Source organism: Euleptes europaea, chromosome 11, assembly GCF_029931775.1.
Source record: "Euleptes europaea isolate rEulEur1 chromosome 11, rEulEur1.hap1, whole genome shotgun sequence".
Taxonomy (NCBI): Eukaryota; Metazoa; Chordata; class Lepidosauria; order Squamata; family Sphaerodactylidae; genus Euleptes; species Euleptes europaea.
Genome location: NC_079322.1, coordinates 32,972,092 through 32,988,848, shown reverse-complemented (window position 1 = coordinate 32,988,848; position 16,757 = coordinate 32,972,092). Strand labels below are relative to the sequence as shown.

Below are 16,757 nucleotides of genomic sequence, written 5' to 3'. Positions count from 1 at the left end.
TGTGATGTAAAATAAATACATGGCCTGCAGATCGGCAATTACTAGATGAATGAAGGGCTTGCTCTTTTTGCATCAAACTATTTTAGTGCACTTCAGCATATGCTTGCCCCAGAAACAGTCAATGTTTCGTTATTATTTGACATTAATTTGCTCTGTTTGTGAGGGATTATGGCATATCCTATTGTAGTTATGTCAGGCATATGTTCCCAGGTTGAACGAGCATGATAGATCATTTTGGCGGCAAGCAAAATTCAACAAGAAAATACTGGTAGAAAAACTGGTAGAAAAAAACAAATTTCCAGAATACCACTGACTTCTATGTCAAAAACATGTGAAAATCATATACAGGGATCGAATAGACTTGATCTTTGCTATCTGGCATTGATACAACAGCCATAGAGTGTTGTTGTGTTTTTTAAAAAATCAGCTAAATGGTAACTATCTTGTTGGGCCATGCCCAGTTAATATTCCTTAACAGGCTTATGTTTAGTAACTGTACATAATTGATATATCTGCTGTGTTTTGGTGTTCACGGGATAACAAGCCAACTAAAACGATAAATTAACCTGGCAAAACTTCTTTGCCATTTACCATTAAATATTCTATTAATTGGGTAATTAATAAAAGGACGTATCCTCAGAATTAGAGGAAATTGATAACTGATGAGAGTTTCATAAGGCTATTGGAAAGCCAGTATATTGCTAAAATAAATTATACAAACTACATCAAGCAGGGCATGGCCAGTACAAGGGCCCAGTGCAGACTGGTAAATTATTCAAGGATTTAACAATATTAACAAATACGTTTTGCTAAGATAATTTATCTTTTTTGGGTGGCTTGTGATTACTCTGTGAGCGCTCTTACTGAAACGTAGCAGATTTATCAATTATGCTATGATCATTACAAAGAAGCCTGCAAAGTAATATTTGCTGGACATGGTCCAATGAAATGTTAAGTTTATATTTCTGATATTTAAACTTCCAACTTTAGTGTTTTATTTTTTTAACTTTGTGAGATCGCTATATTTTGATTAAAGTATATGTATTATTGTACTGAGCCCCATGGCGCAGAGTGGTAAGCTGCAGCATTGCAGTCCAAGCTCTGCTCATGACCTGAGTTCGATCCCAACGGAAGTTGGTTTCAGGTAGCCAGCTCAAGGTTGACTCAGCCATCCTTCTGAGGTCGGTAAAATGAGTACCCAGCTTGCTGGGGGTAAAGGGAAGATGACTGAGGAAGGCACTGGCAAACCACCTCGTAAACTAAGTCTGCCTAGTAAACGTCGAAATGTGACGTCACCCCATGGGTCAGGAATGACCCAGTGCTTGCACAGGGGATCTTTACCTTTTAATTATTGTACTCCCCATCCCCTTGACCTGGCTGGTCCAGGCTAGCCCAGTGTTGTCAGATGTCAGAAGCTAAGAAGTGTCAGCCCTGATTAGCATTTGGATGGGAGACCACCTCCAGGAAGTTTGTGGTTGCTTTGACTTGACAATAATGTACACACACCATTGCTTTTTAAGAGTAGATTTACCTATACCCTTTCCCTCAGACTTCTCAAAGTTTTTTTGTTCCGTTTTAGTGGTTGCAGGTTTTATTCTTTCCTCCCAATGTCTTTTTCATTTCAGTGTAAGTTGTATTTTTACAATTTGGTAAAGTGGACCACAGATGAAGACAGTGTGTCGAAATGCATCTGGTCTTCGATTTTATGATTGATGAACGTGTTATGACTGTTTTGTGATATTTTTACTTCGCTCACTAAAGGATCTTAGTTTTCGCATAGATTTTCCTTTTTTTTAAGATTTACAAAGAGCAGATTTGTTTTTCCTGTATGTACTCTTTTTACAGTCCCTTTTTTGTCTTTTTTGGGGGGTTGGTGTTGGTTGCTGGTTGATTTTCCCCTTATTTTTTATCCACAGTTACTGGTAAGTGGCAGGGGTTCTGTGGTTTTTCAAGTCCCACCCTCTGTCCTAGCTTTAGGACAGCTAAAACCTGCAGCTGCTATTGTGATGACAACAACTACTACTAGAAATATTAAACATTCAACTTAATATTTAGACAGAACATCTTGAAGCTGTGTCAGAGTCTCTGCTTCTCTCCATTTTCTCTGTTTTGCCGTAGCTATTCTCTAGCCCAGTTATCCTCAAACCAGAAGATGATATTACCCTGTTTTCCTTCCTCTTTCAGTGCTGTCAGCCTGCTGGCTCACAGAGAGCCACAGGGGAGTCCTTCTTGGGTCTTGCAGCTTCAGCTTTAAATGCCTGAATGCAGGTGACACAGTTGTTCTTTTGCCCTCTGGCTTCTCACTAGATATCTTGGTCTTGCTTACCAGGCTTTCAGACTAGTCACTGTCTTCTGTTGGCTGTTCCTGGCAATGAAGCCGTTCAGCTTTCAGTCTTCTTCTAGAGGCATCACAAGGTGTTGGCCAACATCTTGGACACTGTATTTCTTCTCCGTTGGCTGCCACTGGTCTTCCTAGAGATTAATCATCTTGGCAGGAGTTCTGATCTGTGATCTCCAACCAAGCATTTCAGTACCTTACCTCTATCATATTGTAAGTGATGACGTTTTATTAAAAACCAAGGAAACTGATTGCATATCCTTTCTCAGCATCCAATGCTATTCTAACAGTTCGTAATATTATTCCTAACATTTAAGCCAAATGTCAGATAATGGAAAGCAGTTGTCTGCCCTATCCACAATGAGAAAATGGTTTGATTTTCCAGTTGGCCCTCTCTTAATGCTGTTTTCTGTAAGGCATATTGTCCTACCCGGCCCTCATTACTTATATTTTAGAAATTATTTCATCTTTCCGTAACCCCAGTTTTTCCCACCAACCCTGTTTGAGGGAAGAAATTATAGGACTTGGGTTGCTTACTAGAAGGGGCTGTAACCAAAAAGAAAGCAGTGGTTCCTCCAGACCATTAGCCTCCACTTCCTAAGAAGGCCAGAGGGGGTAGGGGGTGGGGAGATTATTTCAGAACAACTCCAAGATCCTTCTATCACCTATAATCATTCACAAATAGAACTTAAAATACAAGCAAGGATTAATTCAATAAGGAGGGATGGGGAAACAAAGTAAAACTCAAACTTAGATAACACAATTCAAAATTGGAAAAACAAAGCTGATCAAGTCCTTTACTGTCTCTCTGTGTTCTTCTGCAAATCTCTCTGAAATTTTCCTGCAGTTTTGCCGGTACTCCATGGTGCTGCTGCTAATCTCCAGAGGCTGCAGCTCTGCGTTTGGCTCCTCGTCAGTTCTGAGTTGAGAAATTCCTAGAGATTTGGGGGTGGGGAGGGGACCTCAGTCACCACTCTCCAAAGCAGCCATTTTCTCCAGAGGAGCTGGTCTCAGTAGACTGGAGATCAGTTGTAATTCCAGGGAGATCTCCAGGCCCCACCTGGAGGTTGGCAACCCTATATCCACCTCCCTTTTCTCTTTAGAAATTCATTTCCTCTCAGAAATCTCTTTTCTTTCAGACTACTCCTATATAGATTCCCCACAGGGACAGAACACCTTTTCCCCAAAACATGACAGGGCCAAGCCTGTAGGGTTACATTTCAAACCCTGTTTTTGAATCCTTTCACTTATCAATATCCTGATTTGAAACATGACACTAAGTTAGGCACATATGACATGTGTAGGCAAAATTCTAGGATCAGTAATGTTTTCCTTAGAAGTGAATTGTGGAGTCAGCCAGTGAGAACATGGCTCTTCTTGCCTGTGTCATCTAAACGTGGACCATGGAAGACATATTCCAGAGGCTGTTGTCAGTTGTGCTAAAAAGAAATGGTGATAGGGTATAACGAAGGAGGAGGTGTCCTTTTGGATCTGCGCTCCCATCAGCAGCTTGGATTTACAATATTCAATCACAGGAGCGTCTCTTGCAGCTGCCTGCCCTTGATGAGATGCTTCCAGAATTTATGCTCTGGTGGAGTCATCAGTCTGCCACCTCTGTAATCAAACCGAGTTTCCAGTCATTCTTTTTCAGTAGAAATCTCAGGCAAGGAAGACACCTCACTGTCCCTGGGAACCTCTGGAATTGATTGTTGCTGCTGCTGCTCCCTACAGTCAGATATTTCAGTGCTCTTTATGGAATGTTAATTGTTCAGCTGCATACACGATGCTGTGTGAACCGACGCAAATAGACGCTTGTGTTTCTCCTTTTCCATAACAGGCGGGAAGGAAGGTCATCTGTCACTGACACCTTTTGAGGAGAGACATGACTGTGAATGGCAAAGCTGAACTATGCGCACAAATGTATATGAAGAGTGACTAGTTCTAGATCCAGATGATGAATTGCATCTTTTCCTGAATCCTTGTTATAAATTATACAGCACAGTTGAGTGAGTCCCAGAGGCATGCATTATAAGACAATGCCAAACTCTTGATTCAGGAAGCTTGTAGTCTCAGGATGTATTGAGTGCCCCTCAGAATGTTAATATCTTTGAGGTGAAGACCATTGTGTGCTGTTGGCTCAGCCGTTGCAATATTTGTTTAAAGAGGAATAAGCAACAAGAATAATGCTGATGGTGAGAATAAAAGATCTCAGTCAGAAGAAACAGAAGATCTTCATCTGGATATGTAGACAATGATAGGAAGCTGTTCATAGGGAGACTGGGTATTAGAAAGTAATGAAGCATTAAACAATTTACTTATCTGCTTGCTCTCATCTTGGCAGAAAAGAAAATAAGGGGGAAATACATATGATCAGTGAGGCGTTTATAGTGTTTGCCTTAATAAGCATGGAGAGGTTTACAAAGTTGCCTAGAGAACTATATCATACGGGGACTTGACACTTTGCAAGCAAATCCTTTGCTAGCTTTCCTCAAATGATATATACCAGTTTCTTGTAAGTAGGTTAGCATATATATCTGCAGGTCACACATGCTGTAAAATACAGGATGTTCCAAATATTATTACCTCATATGTTATTTAGTGTTATGAGTGCAGAATTGCTTCTCTTATTGAACATCTTGCTTGCCTTGAAAGATCCCTTCTCCATTGGTCGGGGGAGGGGGACAATAAACACATATCTTCACCACTAAACCTAATATCTTGCTCTTCACCGTTCTGCTGGCAAAGGAGATTCATGCATTAATTGAAGCTATTGATATTAGCAAGATGCTAGACTTGAGAAACTGCACTCCAGTGCATGAGGAGAATTAATAATCAATATTGCTGTCAGGATTTGGAGAGGAGGAAGATAAATTTCTGCCAGGAGTACAACGACTTCCTGGCAAAAGGGTATCCATGATCATATGTGGTTCCCCTGAAAGTATTCCTTCTGTCTCATACATCTTTGAGTTCTTACTCATTCTGTCCATACGCAAGGTGCTACATCATGTAGACTATATATTTGATCATGGCCACATCCAGAGATCAGCACCCACAAAGTTCCAGAAGTAGTGGAGTATGTTCACAAATAAATTTTTAAAAACACACCTGTATCTATATAAGCCTGTACATTGGTTTATAGGTGTTTTCTTGTATTGGTGCCTCTTTACATTTTAATGATTGATACTAACTTAAACAAAGTATCATAAAGGAGGGTTTGTCCTTGTACCTGGAAAAGCATATTAATTGCCAAGCTAAGTTCCACTCAGAAACTATTCCACTATATGAGAAAAAATGGTATATGTGCTACAGTTGTGAATGCGATTACTTCAAGCATGCTGTTATTGAGATGTTAAATGAGAAGCATTCTGCTTTGTTTTGATGCTCGTCAAGGGTAGCTCTACATGCATACACTTGTTAGGAGCACAAAACCAAATGTAATCTATATTAGGAACAGCCTTATTAGGACTGCAAGGCTAACAGTACCCTGAAATAACAGTGGAGCTGTCTGTAGACCAAATGATACCTCTTGTGATGAATATCTTTGGTGCCCCCTCCACTTGTTCTGTTTTTAAATACCTTTTTTTTTGCAGTTGTAGCCCATTTCATGATCTCAGTACATGATTTGCATACATGATTTATCCCTGTCATATAAGACAATAAATTTGCATTCTAGGCTCTGTAAAGCTGCATATATCCATGTCATATATCAGCAAATAAAAATAAATTGTTTCCTCCAGTCTTATAGAAGATTTTAATTTCAAGAATAAATGAAATGTACTAACATCAAGATATTTAACTGTGCACCAAGATTAGCTATAATGGTATTTACAGCAGGTAAGAGACTTAAAATGTTAATGTTAGGCCTTAGTGTGTACTGTTTCAGCTGTTGACTGGATTGCTTGTACCAGGCATGCCCCAAGTGGTTGCTTTGGTCACTTCTTCCAAATTCACCCTTTAGTAGAAGTTGTTTCAGAAAGTGATTTCCAGGACGTATGTCATTTTCCTGTCTCTATCTAGCAATCTGTCCACCCATCCACTAACTCACCACCCAAAATCTTTTGGTGCCCGAGGCAGAAAATGACCTGCTTATTGGTAGAAATATAATCTCAATAACTTGACAATTTGCTGCCTGTGAATAAGGTTCCAAAATCTGTCACCTGAGGCAGGCTACTTATTTTGCCCTCACCCTGCCTGGTGATGTGTATGAATCAATTTTTCATTTTATATAAGGTAAGCTTTGGCTTAGATCTTTAATTGGGAATGAAATGTCATCAGCTCGCCGATGACATACAACCTTTTCAGCAAAATCAGGTGACAGAGCAGTGGATGTTCTGATCTGAACAGCAGGATGTGAAAACAGTAGTGACCTTGATGGACTTTAATAAACGTAGCCTCAGTTTAGATAAGCTTGAGTGCCAGACTAGGGTGTGATGCTAGGGGATGCATGAATGAGCCTTCCCAGCAGTTTTTAGAGCAAATTAGTAGCCTCGTGGAACCCCAGTTGAGATCAGAGTCACAGTGCAGGAAGAGAGAACAGCTTAACCCTTTTCCATGTGGCATTACCAGTAAAAGCCACCCCATGGAAAAGGGCAGGAAGATAGGACACAAGAACAATGATCCCTTGTCGTTATTGCTTTCCAGGGCTAATCAGCCCAGAAGGAGTCAGTTTCTATTGGCAAAACCTTGCCAGGGGGATAGATCAAGTTTCTTGTCTGCTCATACCATGGTTCACCTAACTTCAATTTCCCTCCAGAACACCATGGAGAAGATCCATTAACAGATATTCTAGATTTAGCAGTCTAGTTTGGCATGTGTTGCCATTGGTTGTTAATATCAGGGAGTGAAAAGCCAACATGTTCTGGATAGGGTTGCAGTCCCCTTAAAGCAGTGGTCGGCAAACCGCGGCTCGCGAGCCACATGCGGCTCTTGGGCGCCTTGAGTGCTGCTCTGGAAAGCACCCTCCTCCTCCTCCTCCCCCCTTTCCCTCCCCTCACAGCGCGGCCGGGTTTTGCACGCAGCACTTGAGGGCCAGTGGCGCCAAGGCAGGCGGCGGCAGCCAATCAGCGGGCGGGATTTTTCGCACTGGTTTTGGCTGGCGGAGGAGGCCGAGGCCGAGGCGCTGAGGAGGGGCAGACGGCACGCTGCGACCGGCGAGGGCAGCAGCAGCTGCCGCCACCAGTAGAGGCATGGGATGAGCGTTTGGGGAGGGGACCCACCGCCTGCAGCTTCTTCCCCTGCCCGGTAGGGTGAGCAGGGCCCCAGGAGGAGGAGGAGGAGGCGGGCTTGGTGGCAGCAGCGCGAGCAGGGCACGCTGCGCCAAGCGCCCCCCCGGAGCCTCCAGCACGCCGCCTGCGCAGGCAGCCTGCCCGGCAGCGCTGGGGCGGGGGGAAGCGGCTGCGAGGTGGGGAAAGGGAAGCGCCGACGGCTGGCCGCTAACCACATCCGTGCCGGCTCGGGCCCAGCGATACTGGGCGCTTCTGCCATCCAGCTCGGCGGCCCTCTTCCTCCCCTCCATTTTGAAGGCGCTGCGGCGGCGCCCTGATGCCGTTCAGCTCGTTGTGGCAGCTCCTGTCTCCCATGCAGTGGGCCAAGTGGACGTGGTCCGCCGTGCTGGGCGGAGGGGGCCTTGAGCACGATGCCCTGGCCGGGGGAGACGGGGAGGCACCGGCGCTTGAGGACAACGAGGAGGACGCGCAGGGCGAGACGAAGTCGCTGAGCCTCAGGCAAGTCCCCGCAGCCTCGGCGTGCCTGGGGTTGGGAGCGGCCGCTTCACACGTTACGCGGAGGCGGACCCGGGTTTAGGCGTCTCTCGTCAACCTGGGGTCCGGGTTGGCTCACGTGTGCATGCTCGTGTCTTGCGATTTTGGTGGTGCGCTTTGTGGATGTATGGTTCACACATGCATAGTTAAATTGTGCATGGTTAAATTGTGGAACTCCCTGCCCCAGGATGTGGTGATGGCTACCAACGTGGAAGGCTTTAAGAGGGGAGTGGACATGTTCATGGAGGAGAGGGGTATTTGTGGCTACTAGTCATGATGCATACCTATTTTCTCCAGGATCAGAGGAGCATGCCTATTATCTTGCGTGCTGTGGAACACAGGCAGGATGGTGCTGCTGCAGTGGTCTTATTTGGGGGCTTAGGCACCCGGTTGGCCGCTGTGTGAACAGACTACTGGACTTGATGGGCCTTGGTCCGATCCAGCAGGGCTTTTTCTTATGTTCTTATGAAGGAGCCCAGGCAGCAATGGCGAGGAGGAGGTCGGGGCCAGGGGGCGAAGCCATGTTTGATTCATTTGTACTCTTTTTTTGGGATTTGTACTCTCTACATGCACATTTTCCCCATCCAGATTCTCAAAACTCTAGATTCTCAAAACAATAAGCCCCCCTGCAGAGTTTTGAGAATGCAGATGGGGAAAATGTGCATCTAGAGAGTGGCAAATCCAAGGCAAAACCTCCCGTGCATGAATGGTTGTTAAAAGGCATTTTGGCTCTCAAAAGAAATCTCAATCGTTGTATTGTTGATATTTGGCTCTGTTGACTAATGAGTTTGCCGACCACTGCCTTAAAGGAACAGTTTGATAGCATAGGGAAGTTATTAGATCTGCTTATGCAGATGAATTAGAGGGAAACATAATTTGCCAGTATTGAAAATAAAGCTCTAACTCCTAATTCTGGGTACAATTCGAACTGCTGTTCTTCACTTTAGAGACCTAAAAGTCTGGAGGATTGGGGTATGGAAAAAACCCAGTTCTTCCATGCCCAACAGTTCTTTGTTTTCCAGAGGCCCTTTCCAGTATGTCCTTTCTTTCACTTCTAAGTAGATGTTATCAAAGGATACCAAAGTGGGGCTTGACTTTTGCAGTTGTTCACCTGGTGCTAAGCTTGTTGAGTTGAGTTTTAGAGGTCAAGTGAAACCACTTTGATATTCCCAGGTTTTTATGGTTGATGGCTAACTCCATTTTTTTTCTGTCCTGGTGATTTTTTACTTTAATTGTTCCGCCAGTTGGCTCACTATGGTGCGAGGTGTCCCACCGGTAAACAGCTTTGAGCAGTGTTGGGGGAAAAAATGTTTAAAAACCCACTTGACATCACCAACATTGCTGTATCATTTCTGGGTACAACTCGGAAGTGACAAAGAATAGCTCTAGGAATCACTGAAAACTCTATAGAGTTTCCAGTGATTTCTAGAGCGACCTATTCTCACTTCAAGATTGTACACAGAAGTGACATAGCAGCATCAGCAAAGTCACTGACATAGAACACATCCATCTCTTGTTGGGTCTTCCTCTTTTCCTGCTGCCCTCAACTTTTCCTAACATGACTGTCTTTTCCAGTGACTCTTGTCGTCTCATGGTGTGACCAAAATACAATAGCCGCAGTTTAGTCATTTTAGCTTCTAGGGTCAGTTTAGGCTTGATTTGATCTATAACCCACTGATTTGTTTTTTGGCAGTCCACGGAATACGTAACACTCTCCTCCAACACCACATTTCAAAGGAATCTATTTTCTTCCTATCAGCTTTCTTCACTGTCCAGCTTTCACACCCATACATAGTAATAGGGAATACTATGGCATGAATTAATCTAGTCTTGGTGGCCAGAGTCACATCCTTACACTTCAAAATATTTTCTAGCTCCTTCATGGCTGCCCTTCCCAGTCTCAATCTCCTTCTGATTTCTTGGCTGCAGTCTCCCTTTTGGTTGATGGTGGAGCCAAGGAATAGAAAGTCTTGAACAATTTCAATTTCCTCATTGTCAACTTTAAAGTTGTGTAATTCTCCTGTAGTCATTACTTTTGTTTTCTTGATGTTCAGCTGTAGTCCTGCTTTGGCACTTTCTCTTTTAACTTTCAGCAGTAGTCATTTCAAATCTTCACTATTTTCTGCCTACAATGTAGTGTCATCAGCATAGCTCAAATTATTAATGTTCCTCCCTCCAATTTCCACTCCACCTTCATCTAAATCTCCCACCAGTAGCCAGGCTAAAACTGGCAACCTTATCTGCCAGTGCATTGATATTACCTTACTAGTTTTACTGTTAAGATTTGTATTGCTGTAGGTTTTCATTGTTAGTTTTATGCAGTTGGATATATTGTATTGGTCTTTTTATGGTTCTAAAGATCTTTATTTTTAAATGAAATAAACTGCCTCATGAGCTTTTAGCTGAGAGTGAATTAAGGTTGCCAGCCTCCAGGCGAGGGCTGGAGATCCCCTGGAATCCCCTAGATCATATCCCTTGGAGAAAATGGCCACTTTGGAGACTGCCAACTTGGAAGGCTTTAAGAGGGGGGTGGACATGTTCATGGAGGATAGGGTTATCCATGGCTACTAGTCAAAATGAATACTAGTCAAGATGCATACCTATTATCTTGAGAATCAGGAGTATGCCTATTATCTTAGGTGCTGTGGAACACAGGCAGGATGCTGCTGCAGTCATCTTGCTTGTGGGCTTCCTAGAGGCACCTGTTTGGCCACTGAGTGAACAGACTGCTGGACTTGATGGACCTTGGTCTGATCCAGCATGGCTTTTCTTATGTTCTTGTGTTCTTATGTGGACTGTATGGCAACCCATCCCCATTAAGTTCCGTCCCTTCTCCAAACTCTGCCTCCCTAGATTCTACTCCCAAATCTCCAGGAATTTCCCAACCTGGATTTGGTAACTCTAGAGTGAAGCACATGGAGATTTTAAATGAATAGTTATTGTTCTTTCATCACAAACCTTCAGAAATCAGGCAGGTGGCACTCAGTGGACAAAGGGGTTTTCGGTTGTGACACTTGGTCTATAACAGAATGTCATTCCCCAGTCCCTTACATGATGCCACATTTAGCTATGTTTTGGCATCAGGCTAAGACATTTCAGCTTTGCTTGGCATTTTACTGTGTCTTTTTTACCCCATCTCTTGTTATTTTTTGTATGATGTTGCTAAAAATCCAACTACGATTTTTTACTTGCTGTTTTGTCTGCTGTTTTGATGGTGAGTGTTTAAGATTCGGCATAGTTTTGTTTTTTAATCCCGGCTTCTTTGGTGGGAGTGAAGATTTTAAAATAGTTCTATTACTTTTAACTGTATTTGGTTTTGTTTTCTTTGCTGATGGAAACTGACTCCAGCCATTTTAAATGGAAGAAATAAGATAAAATGTGTAAATGGAGTATATATTGTGATGAGCAATATATGTGTTTATAGGGTGCTGTGTTAACGCCAACAATGGATCACACAATGTCCATGCAGCCAGCAAGTATGATGGGCCCCTTGACACAACAGATGAATCATCTTTCCTTGGGCACAACAGGAACGGTAAGAATTTGCTTCCAGTAAACAGTACTTTATTACTTTCTAGGGAATCTCAGCATCATTCTCCAATTAGTTCATTTACATTACAGGCTTTGTTATTTGAATATTTCCATAGATAATAAGATTATCCCCCCTCTTTTTTTCTTACCCTGACATGAAATAAAATCAAGAGTTGAAAGAGCACATTATGGCATTTTGGGAATATAAGTCCAATTAGTAATTTAATAAAACATGCGTGCCATCTGTATATTAAGTCTTCCAAAGTAAAAAAAAAGCCTTTTACTTAGTAATTAGCCAAAGAATTATCTGTACTAATGGTAATGGAGACATGGAAGAAGTGATGTGTAACTATTAGGGGAATGCTATTCATTAATAGGAAGGCAACTCTTGGGACCATAGACTCAGACCACCTCGCCTACTGTTGTTCCAAAACTCCCTGTGCTAATTTCTACCTCTTTCATTAGAAATATTAAATATTTCAATTTGAGCCAATTTTCCAAGGATATATTTTTTATATTTTTTAATATTTTCCCCTTCATCCCCTCATGAATGAATAAAAAGCCAAGAGGCTTTTTTCAACGTTTGGTCAATTACTTTTTTTTTAAGCTTTCCAAGATAATATTGCATTTACTATACCTACAAAGGGCTAGAAATGGTAACTAATATCTAGTTTCAATTCAGTTCAATTTATTACGGTCATTGACTAGCAAAGCAAATATTCTAAGGAATGAACATTGATTAAAAGGTAAAAAAACACACCAATATCTGTACGTAAAACATCGGAATAAAATGTTTACAATAAAATAAAAAGTTTACATTAATATTACCCATTCAGTTATTCCATTTCCCTTATCAGAGTTAGACTAAGCACTTCTAAGCTTAATACCTAACCATGCATACTTGGCAACTTTATGAGTTGTCTCACTATTCCTGTCTGAAAGTATTATCTTTATTTGGGTTAAGGTTGCCAACCTCCAGGTTCTAGCTGGACATCTCCTGCTATTTCAACTGATCTTCAGCTGATAGAGATCAGTTCACCTGGAGAAAATGGCTGCTTTGGTAATTCAACTCTATGGCATTGAAGTCCCTCCTCTCCCCAAACCCCACCTTCCTCTCACCGGTGGTGAAGAGGGTCCTGGCAACCCTAATTTGGGTGGATCTTTGACTAGTTGGAACATATCTAGTGTCAAGAAAGGATATTTCCAAAGGCTAATTGTTTTCTTTTTTTTATGCCAATAAAGGTACTTGATTGATTGATATTTCCAAAGTACACATGGAAGCTGCAGGCACTTAGGCCTCTGCTTACACATGCTTTACGTTGATGGTCGGTGTGACTCTATTGTCCACCATAAGATCCGGGTTCGGAAATCAGTTGGGAGCATGTGTAGCCTTGCAGCCTGTGTCCTTTTGGAAAGCGATGCAGCCATGGCACTAATCACAGCAGTGTTGGGGCACATGTGCAGCTTCTCCCTCTGGATGATACCCACCACAAGTTTGCTTGATAGGGTTACTCTTTGAAAGTGTTTATCTTGAGGGTGCATCCTCAGCTATCCGAGGAAAGTTATACCATTTTAAATTAATCCAAGAAACAGATGTCTACAAACATATTGAAAAAAGTGCATCTTGGATCTGATAGTTAATCATAACTGTTAGTAGGTGTGATTAACCTGGTCTCATTAGGTCTCAAGTAGGTCTCATTAACCTGGTTTTTGCTACTGTCCGTGGACATTTGTAGTTTATGTTTCATGAAAGTATCACTGCACTCAGTTAAGTCATAATGTGGACTCTGCCATTTATAACAGTGTAAAATTCTATAAAAATGTAGTTTGAGACTGTCATATTGCTGTAGTCAAACTCCTGTCAACCAAAAATAATCTTTTTCAGAAACTGTTTTTCACCTTAACCATGGAGTCTGGTTTTTTTTTCCCATGCCATTGCACTCAGTTGGCAAATTAACTTCTAAACTAAGAGCTGCTATCCAGTAAAAAGCAGCATGGAATAATTCTTAATGTCTTTAAATAACCCAAACTCTTGGAGAGTTTTATGGGCCTGTTCCTGGCTACGGTCTTCAAGAATAATGTTTCACGATTCTGACCTACTGGGAGCTTTCGAAGTAAAAAATGCATTCGGTCTTAATATGTCTACAAGGAACTGAGTGACCCTTTGCTCTGGAGTCTTTCCCCAGCAGGCTTAAGTCTTCATCAGGAGTTGGGGATTAATTATTTTGAACCAGTTTCCACTTTATTTGGTAGAAGTCCTGGTCTCTTATGCGGAGGTGAATCTTTGCAGGGCACTGCAATCCATATGACTCCAGCCAGATGAGAAAAAGACCTTGACTGTAATTATCTCAATAGGGCCACGTTTTATGGAAAATATAAGGCATGAACAATAAATTTCCGCTGTGCTCATACGTCTAATGTTGTACTTTAAAAATTTGCAAGAGGGTGCTATAAAGGGACCATTGGCTACCTTTCAACAAGCTGTTTTCAGCAAACAAGCCGGAAACTAATCTACTATTCTGCATCGTTAGTATATGCTCCATTCTGTCCCAGATTAATTTAAAAGCTTGCAATATGCAAAGTACTTTTATTAAAAGGCTTTCATACATTCGCTTCCTTTGACAAACCATTTTGTTAATCAGCATAGCATATGTTTCAGCCAAAACTGCCCTCCTAAGGGTTTCCTAACAAACAATTTGGCTGGAAGTGTAGTTACAAATAGTGGCATAAATGACTGATGTGCACATTTGTGTGCTTATCTGAAAGGCTGGTTTGCATATCCCCCCTCCCCCAAAAAAGGTAGTTCCAGGTGGGTAGCCATGTCGACCTGCAGTAGAAGAACTTTAACTCTTGAAAGCTTATACTCTGGAAATCTTGTTGGTCTTTAAGGCGCTATTGAACTTGACTCTCGCTCCCCCACCCCCACAATCTAATTAACTCTGCAAAACAAATTTCACCTATCCCATTTACAGAAGCCATGAGATTCCCTGTCGCATAGACAAGTTAACACTCATGAATGTGCAGCCTCACCCTCATCAGATCAAATGGGGATTTGATTATCCTGGTTCATTCATTCATTTATTCATGTATACTCTACCTTTTCTTTTGGCTCATGTACTGGCTGCCCCAAAGGACACATGAACACATGAAGCTGCCTTATACTGAATCAGACCCTTGGTCCATCAAAGTCAGTATTGTCTACTCAGACTAGCAGCGACTCCCCAGGGTCTCAGGCAGGAGTCTTTCACATCACCTACCTTCCTAGTCCCTTTAACTGGAGATGCTGGAGATTGAACCTGGGACCTTCTGCATGCCAAGCAGATGCTCTACCACTGAGCCACAGCCCCTCCCCTTTTAGAGACAAGTAGGTTGCACTAATGCAAGACAGAGTGTCAATGTCTATGGAAAGAGTACCCTCACCTTGCCACAGGCAAATTAGGTGTGCTGTGCAACCATAGCTCATATGTTCTAGTTAACTAGGCAAGCTGCCACTGCCAAAAGATAGATAAATGTATAAGGACTTACTGCACATGCTCAGCTTCTGCAGTGGTCTGAAAGCTTGAGACAGCGAAAACTGGAGGAAATTTTGGAACCACTGATATAGGACTGGAAGAGGCATGACGATCCTGGCTTCCAAGCTCCCCTTCCGTGAAGAAATCCTCTCCCCACTAGTCTATCCCATCTCCTTTTTTTGGGGGGGGGGGACATCTTAGCTGGCTTGTGGGAGGAGGCCAGAAGAATTCCAAAATTGAATGTGAGGGTACACAGGAATGGCTTCCAGATGAACTATGTCATTCATTTCTCCGTGAAGCAGACATGGATGAAGGGCCTTTGAATTAGGATCTCCGTTTCATTCCTTCTTATTAAATTCTTCTTTTGGATTGTGTCGTTGATGATATATATGTTTTGTATACATATGGACAATTAATGCTTCTGTTCAACTTATGCCTTGCTTGGTTAGACATGCCAATAGATGTACATCATTTCTTTCTAAAGAAGAATGGTGGGGTGGGATGGGGGGAGGAGAAGCATTAGGCTTTGTTTAATAATAAATGGTTCCCGAAATTGCTCCATCATCAGGCTGTCAGTCATAACGTGTCTTAAAACACCATTGATCTGACATCACTTTTGTGGTTTAATAAAAGTTGTAATTGACAGCTGGAATTGGATACAATATAAAACCTCCTTTTGAAAAATAAAGCTGAGTAGCGTGATCACGGCTCTCTGTATCTGTTGCTTGGCTCCTTTCTCTTCGGCAGCGGCACCTTTCAAGTTATCAAGAACAGCACTCAAGCATCAGAGAAGGGGAGTTTATTTGCAGTATAATATTGTCCCTTTTATAAGGTTTGCTTCTGAAGGTGGCTTTATTATCACATGCTGTCACTTCTGTTCCTAGGGAATGTTTGAGGTAACATTCTCCCCCCCCCACACACACACACACACACTCACATCCTTCCTGAAGATCTGCACCTTATATTGACAGATGTGCAATACCCCATTCTGGTAAGAGGGAAAAAGTGCCACCATTCAAAGCTTAAAAAACATTTAATTTACAGCAGTAAAATAGATCCACAAGGTCTGCTGTGGACATCCCGTGAGCCCCAGAACTAAACAAACACCCAAAATAGCTTGCAGCTGGGACTAGCTGGGATCACTTTGACTTTCTGACCAATAAAATTGGGAGTTGGGCTTCAAAAGGAAACTTTTTCGGCAGGCTTACATGTCTGCTGAAGTGCTGATAGATCAATTTAGGTCTGAATAAAATTTCTCTCTGGTGAGGTTCTTGGGGCTTACAGTCATTTACTCTGGCGCATTGCCTTTTAGGGTGGTGAATTTCATGTTCAAAACTGTTCATCCAAGAATCATAGAGTTGGAAGGGGCAATACAGGCCATCTAGTCCACCCCCTGCTTAATGCAGGATCAGCCTAGAGCATCCCTGACAAGTGCTTGTCCAGCCTCCGCTTAAAGACTGCCAGTGAGGGGGGAGCTCACCAATAAGACGGCTTATTGAAAACAAGGATAACCTCAGATCATTTTACTGCAGTTGACAATTATTTAAAAGTAGTATGCCTACCTGTGCCTGTTACTGCAGAATATAAGAAGAGCCCTGCAGGATCAGACCAGTGGAC

The 16,757-nt window shown here is 42.4% G+C and overlaps 1 protein-coding gene across 4 annotated transcripts in view; it reads left to right on the top strand.

Moving 5' to 3' along the window:
• RBMS3 (RNA binding motif single stranded interacting protein 3) overlaps positions 1-16,757 on the top strand; it is a 675,371-nt gene that overhangs the window by 631,890 nt on the left and 26,724 nt on the right. For all 4 annotated transcript variants that reach the window (XM_056857449.1, XM_056857448.1, XM_056857446.1 and 1 more), the window contains one exon: positions 11,522-11,632. In XM_056857449.1, coding sequence (XP_056713427.1) covers positions 11,522-11,632 — 111 coding nt within the window. The remainder of the gene's footprint in view (positions 1-11,521; positions 11,633-16,757) is intronic.